The sequence below is a fragment of the Erinaceus europaeus genome, chromosome 3, assembly GCF_950295315.1.
Source record: "Erinaceus europaeus chromosome 3, mEriEur2.1, whole genome shotgun sequence".
Lineage (NCBI taxonomy): Eukaryota > Metazoa > Chordata > Mammalia > Eulipotyphla > Erinaceidae > Erinaceus > Erinaceus europaeus.
Genome location: NC_080164.1, coordinates 3,708,420 through 3,714,562, shown reverse-complemented (window position 1 = coordinate 3,714,562; position 6,143 = coordinate 3,708,420). Strand labels below are relative to the sequence as shown.

The following is a 6,143-nucleotide window of genomic DNA, read 5'->3' as shown; positions in this document are numbered from 1 at the left end:
CCACCCCCCAATATTTAAACTATCATGGATTAAAGCCATGAAAATAAAAATTTCAATTTGAAATTTCATTAGCATGTTGCTAAAATGATCAATAAAAACATCAACTCGATAGGTTTTGTTGACATAGTTGGAAAACTGCTCTCTCATTTTTAATTTTTTTTTTCTCCAGACTTGATCTCCTCTTTCCCGCCTTCTCAGACCTCTCTGTTAGGAAAAGCCAAAGTAAATATACTGGCTATGGTGCTTGTCATAATGCTGGTTTCTGGAATGTTGCCCTGTGTGTCTCTCCCCCACTCTTTCTCCTCCAACCTCTTTTAATGATATGACTATTTTCCAAATGCAGCTCAAAAGAGGCAGCAGCCTAGGCTGAAGAACAAAGGCCCCGGGGTTCTTGCTGGCTTCCCTTCATCAGATTAGCTGGGCTTTGTTCCTCTGGACCAGGAAAAGCCTTCCCTTCTGCCAACCAGGGAGGGAGGTTCACAAGCAGGAAAAAAAAAAAAAAAAAAAAAAAAAAGCTCAGGTGAGGGGTGGCATTTGGTCTCCTGGGTGCAAAGAGCAGAAAGCAGAAGCTGTACAGCTGAGCCCTAAGCCTGAGACACCCTGTCAGGGCTGCAGGTATCCCTCCCCAGGCAGCCTCAAGGTCACTGGAGGCCCCTGAGCTGGCTGGCCGGTGGGATTACTCACAAGTGTCTGACTGGAGGAGGCTGCGCTTCTAGGTCATCCTGCACTGGCTCTGGGGACAAGTCCTCACTCCCCCTGGCCTGGCTGGCCTGCTGATCTCTGGGAAGACCAGGCAAGGAGTCCTTTTCATGGGAAGAGCAGTTTCCCAGCTGGGGGTTAGCTCTGGCCAGAAACCTGAGGTGCCAGCTCCCCCCAAGGCCAGGCTTCCTCCTCTCTACCAGGCTTCCACTCCTTCACAGCACAGAGGGAAGGGGCCCCTCCAACACACTCAACACCTTTGGGGGTGGGGGTGGGGCTCAGCCAGATGTTCAGGGCTGTCTCTTCAGTCCCCCGGGGACAATTTCTAGGAGGGAGTCCCTGCTACTCAGCAAGGAGGGAATGCAAGGTCTCAGGCTGGACACTGGCCAGCTGGCCTGGAGGAACTCGGCATGGGGAGAGAGTGGGCCTGGGGACAGGAGACGAGGTGGCCAAGGTGGTCACTCCTTGTCCTGGGCCCCTCCCCTCAGGGGTCACTCCTTGTTCTTGGTTCCAGGGTGGTCACTGTTTGTCCTTGGCCCTGGGGTGGTCACTTCCCATCCTGGCCCCTGTGTGATGATCACTCCTTGTCATCAGGTCCAGACCCCCCAGTGCCCTGGGGTGGTCATTTCCCATCCTGGCCCGTGTGATGGTCACCCCTTTACATCTAGGTCCATGCCCAGCCAGCCCCCCATGACGGTCACTCCTTGTCATCACCCAGGTCCATGCCCGGCCAGCCCCCATGATGGTCACTCTTTGTCCAGTTCCAGGCCAGCCCCATGATGGTCACTGCTTGTCCAGGCCCAGACCAGCTCCCCCGTGATGGTCACTCCTTGTTGTCACCCAGGTCCAGGCCGGCCAGCCCCCCATGATGGTCACTCCTGTTCATCTAGGTCCAAACCAGCCAACTCCCCATGATGGTCACTCCTTGTGCAGGTCCAGGCCGGCCACCCCCATGATGGTCACTCCTTATCATCTAGGTCCAGGCTGGCCAGCCCCATGATGGTCACTCCTTGGCATCGCCCAGGTCCAGGCCGGCCAGGTCCATGATGGTCACTCCTTGCCATCGTTCAGGTCCAGGCCGGCCACCCCCGTGATAGTTACTCCTTGTCCAGGTCCAGGCCGGCCAGCCGCGTGATGGTCACTCCTTGCCGTCGTCCAAGTCCAGGCCGGCCAGCCCCGCGATTGTCACTCCTAGTCCAGGTCCAGGCCGGCCACCCCCGTGATGGTCACTCTTCATTGTCCAGGTCCAGGCCGGCCAGCCCCCACGATGGTCACTCCTTGTCATCCAGGTCAAGGCCGGCCAGCCCCGTGATTGTCACTCCTTGTCATCGCCCAGGTTTAGGCCGGCCAGCCCCCGTGATGGTCACTCCTTGTCGTCCAGGTCCAGGCCAGCTAGCCCCCGCGATGGTCACTCCTTGTCACAGTCCAGGTCCAGGCCGGCCAGCCCCCGTGATGGTCACTCCTTGTCCAGGTCCAGGCCAGCTAGCCCCCGCGATGGTCACTCCTTGTCATAGTCCAGATCCAGACCGGCCAGCTCCCGCGATGGTCACTCGTCATAGTCCAGGTCCAGGCCGGCCAGCACCGTGATGGTCACTCCTTGTCCAGGTCCAGGCCGGCCAGCCCCCGCGATGGTCACTCCTTGTCGTCCAGGTCCAGGCCGGCCAGCTCCCTCAGCCCCCGCAGGCGGCCGGCAGCGTGGATGCGGTGCTTCTCGCGAATGAGGTCCTCCAGACGCGGGAAGCGCGCGGTGTGCACCTTCCCGCCACCCAGGTGCACCTGCAGGCAGTACTGCGGGGGCTGCGCGCCCAGAGCCTCGCCGCCCGCCTTGAACTCACGCTTGCCGAAGCGGCACCAGGCGGCGAAGCTCTCGGAGCTGGGCCAGCAGATCTCCTCCCGCTTGAGCCCCAGGTGCCCGCGGGCGTTCTGCAGCACCAGCGCGGCGGGCAGCGGGCGGAAGCGGTACCAGCTAGTGACCACGCGGCCCAGCGGCGCGGCGCCCGCCTGCTGCAGGCTGTCCTGGCGGATCTCGCCCCGCAGCAGGTGGATGACTCGCCCGCCGCCCACGTACACCGCCCAGTGCGGGGCGGGCTCCAGCTCGGGCTCGGGCCGCAGCCACAGCAGCTCCAGCAGGTCCCCTGGCTCGCAGAGCGCGGGCAGCGCGGACGCGGCGCACACGGCCGGCTCCCCGTCCCCGTCCGCGTCCCCCGTCGGCCCCGGGGCCGAGAAGATGCATTCCTGGCCGCGGAAGGCCGACAGCGGCGCGTCGTGCAGCACCAGCTGGCGCAGCAGGCGGCCCGGGCTGTCGGGGCAGGGCGCGCAGCCCGGGGGCGCCTTCACCCCGAACTTGTCGGGCTGGCCGCGCTCGTCCAGGTCCTCCTCCTCATCCGAGAAGAAGTAGGCGACCCCGACCCGCAGCTCGTCCTTCTCGACCCCCGACGGGTCCCCAGTGGGCAGCTCGCTGTAGCTGAGGTGCGTGATGCGGTCCAGTTGGTTGCCCATCAATGAGGCGGCAGCGAGGCGGGGGCCGGGCGCGGGGATCTGCGGGAGGCACAGGGGACAGACAGGTGAGGACTGGGCGGGCAGGCCCAGGGGACAGGCTGGGGGACAAGCGGACAGACAGGTGAGGACGGGGCAGGCAGGCCCAGGGGACGGGGCGGGGGGCGGGCAGGGCGCTGGGACCTGCTCTGCTAACTCCGGACCTGAGAGCCTTCCCAGAGTGGTTCAGAAGGGGGGGGGGGGTGGCGTGCAGAAGGGGTGAGACGGGGCGTGCAAAAAGGGTGAGGGGGACAAGCAGAAGGGGTGAGGGGGAGAGCAGAAGAGGTGAGGGGACGAGCATAAGGGGTGAGGGGGGCGAGCAGAAGGGGTGAGGGGGGCGTGCAGAAGGGGTGAGACGGGGGGTGCAAAAAGGGTGAGGGGGACAAGCAGAAGGGGTGAGGGGGCGAGGAGAAGAGGTGAGGGGACAGCATAAGGGGTGAGACGGGGCGTGCAAAAAGGGTGAGGGGGACAAGCAGAAGGGGTGAGGGGGCGAGCAGAAGAGGTGAGGGGACGAGCATAAGGGGTGAGGGGGGCGTGCAGAAGGGGTGGGGGGCGTGCAGAAGGGTTGGGGGCGAGCAGAAGGGGTGAGGGGGCGTGAAGAAGGGGTGAGGGTGTGAGGGGGCGCGCAGAAGGGGTGGGGGACGTGCAGAGGGGTGAGGGGGGCGTGCAGAAGGGGTGAGGGGGCGAGCAGAAGGGGCGAGGGGGGCGAGCAGAAGGGGTGCAGAATGGCCAGCCGGCGGGAGTCCCGGGGTCTGAGCTTGGAACCCCGTCCAATTTTTCACGATGGGAAAAGTCCAGTGGTCCGAGGGCACGGTCAGGATGGACAGCGAGGGCAGAGGGGGTGGGATGGAATGGAGCTGGGGCGCCCCCTCCCCCAGCCCCAGCACCGCGCTGCCCCTCTCTCCCGCCCACCGCCCACCAGCACCCACTCTTTGCACCTGCACCGCTCCGACTCCGCTCTGGCTGCCAGGATCCAGACACGGTGCTGTGTGCGCCCGGCAGGCTGGCACCCTCTGGTGACCGTGCCCCGCGCGCGGGTCCCCGCAGGCCTCCCAGCACACACCTCGGGACCCGCCCGCACCTGCCCACCCCGCACCTGCCCGCGCCCCGCGCCTACCCGCGCTCTGCCCGGCGGTACCGCTCGGCCTGCTGCGCCAGGGCGAGGCTGCCCGGGCCCCCACAGCCTAACAAAGAGGCGGCGGCAGGCTGGGGAGGGCAGTGCGGGGTGTGCGCTGTGCGGGTGCGGGTGCACGTCCTGTGGGCTGGTCCGCTTGCAGCAAGAGCCCCCTCTCCCGCCTACCCGGCACAGGTTCCAAACAATCGAGCGAAGGTGATGAAAGGAAAAAATAAAATAAAATAAAAATGCACAAAAAGAAAAAAAAATCGTCTCCCAAGCAAAACAAGGCTCCTTTCCGTACCAGTGGTTTCCCTGCTCCCGAACCCCCAAACTCGTCTAAAGTCTCCGGGTCCCCATGGGTGCAGCGGAGGCGCTGGCGGCGAGGGTCCCGGCGGCGTGGACCCGGGCTGCGGCTCTGCCCCGCTCGGTGCGTCCGGGGGCGCGGAGCCCGAGCGCCTGCGGAGGGAGCTGCGAGGCAGTACCTGCCAGTCCAGGCTCCGCTCTGCAGCCCCAGCCCGGCGCGCCGACTTAAGTAACCGGCCCCCGGCTCAGGCCCCGCCCCTCCCAACACTCATTGGCTGAGGCGGCCGCAGCCCCGCTCGCCGCCCTAAGTACCCTCCCCCCACTCAGGACGCAGACCCCGCCTCTCCACGCGCTCATTGGCTGTGACCGGATCTCGGGCCCACCCATCTCCGCGGAGGAGGAGGGGCCTCTGGGCGGGTCCCAGCACCTCGCAGCTAGCGTGCCTCCCCCGGAGCCGAGCTGGGGCGCCCCGGGGTGCCAAGACGGGTGCCCACCCGCTTCCCGGGCTCCACCCACCCGCCCCCAGAATCCAGCAAAAGCGAGCAAGAGCCTGCTGAGTCTGTGTTCGCGATGTGTACACACCAGCTATGAAAGCTTAGTCTTTCCCTGGGAAAAAAAAGAATGAAATGAAATTAAATGAAACAAAAATCCCAGTGCACCCCAAACTCTGGGGGGCGGTCCTTCTCAGGGCATGCACTCTGACGTTTGCAGGGGTTCCCTGAGTTTTGGTTTCTGGAGGACCCTGGGTGATCTGCCCATCAGCCTGTCCCCAGCCAAACACCCAAGCCTTTGTGGGAACAGCACCCAGAAGGCAGGGCGGTGAGTTCTGACACCTGCCGTGACTTTGGGAGGAGCTTGGGGCCAGAGGCAGGGAGCTTTGTGGGACCTGGCCCTGAGTCCTGAGCCCTTGAGCCCTGAGCCCCTGATCCCTGAGCCCTGAGTCCTGAGCCCCTGAGCCCTGAGCCCTGAGCCCCTGAGCCCTGAGCCCTGAGCCCCTGAGCCCTGAGTCCTGAGCCCTGAGTCTTGAGCCCCTGAGCCCTGAGTCCTGAGCCCCTGAGCCCTGAGTCCTGAGCCCTGAGCCCCTGAGCCCTGAGCCCTGAGCCCTGAGCCCTGAGTCCTGAGCCCTGAGCCCCTGAGCCCTGAGCCCTGAGTCCTGAGCCCCTGAGCCCTGAGCCCTGAGCCCCTGAGCCCTGAGCCCTGAGCCCTGAGTCCTGAGCCCTGAGCCCCTGAGCCCTGAGCCCTGAGCCCCTGAGCCCCTGAGCCCTGAGCCCTGAGTCCTGAGCCCCTGAGCCCTGAGCCCTGAGCCCTGAGTCCTGAGCCCTGAGTCCCTGAGGCCCTGAGCCCCTGAGCCCCTGAGCCCTGAGCCCTGAGTCCCTGAGGCCCTGAGCCCCTGAGCCCCTGAGCCCTGAGTCCTGAGCCCTGAGCCCCTGAGCCCTGAGCCCCTGAGCCCCTGAGCCCCTGAGTCCTGAGCCCCTGAGCCCCTGAGCCC

General features: G+C 64.8%; 1 protein-coding gene and 1 long non-coding RNA gene across 6 annotated transcripts; one reads left to right on the top strand and one right to left on the bottom strand.

Annotated features, from left to right (window-relative positions):
• The first annotated feature begins 1,133 nt into the window (after positions 1 to 1,133).
• On the top strand, positions 1,134 to 2,487 carry LOC132537431 (uncharacterized). 4 transcript variants are annotated; one of them, XR_009548860.1, is made up of 4 exons: positions 1,134 to 1,417; positions 1,633 to 1,770; positions 1,989 to 2,035; positions 2,350 to 2,487. It is a non-coding gene; the product is annotated as an uncharacterized LOC132537431 (long non-coding RNA). The 4 variants fall into 4 exon arrangements; XR_009548861.1 differs by having other exon boundaries at positions 1,391 to 1,405; positions 1,730 to 1,770; XR_009548859.1 differs by lacking the exon at positions 1,134 to 1,417 and adding an exon at positions 1,428 to 1,543.
• On the bottom strand, positions 2,283 to 4,868 carry LRATD1 (LRAT domain containing 1). 2 transcript variants are annotated; one of them, XM_060186579.1, is made up of 2 exons: positions 4,352 to 4,527; positions 2,283 to 3,237 (listed from the first exon to the last, which is right to left on the bottom strand). In XM_060186579.1, the coding sequence occupies exon 2, from the start codon at positions 3,196 to 3,198 to the stop codon at positions 2,332 to 2,334; it is 867 nt and encodes a 288-aa protein (XP_060042562.1). In that variant the 5' UTR covers positions 3,199 to 3,237; positions 4,352 to 4,527; the 3' UTR covers positions 2,283 to 2,331. The 2 variants fall into 2 exon arrangements, with proteins under 2 accessions (XP_060042562.1, XP_007520122.1); XM_007520060.3 differs by lacking the exon at positions 4,352 to 4,527 and adding an exon at positions 4,653 to 4,868 and having other exon boundaries at positions 2,284 to 3,237.
• Between the last annotated feature and the right edge of the window lie 1,275 nt (positions 4,869 to 6,143).

What these genes read in the sequence shown, in the direction of transcription:
- LRATD1 (XM_007520060.3), bottom strand. Translation starts at nt 3,198, where the DNA reads ATGGGCAACCAACTGGACCGCATCACGCACCTCAGCTACAGCGAGCTG.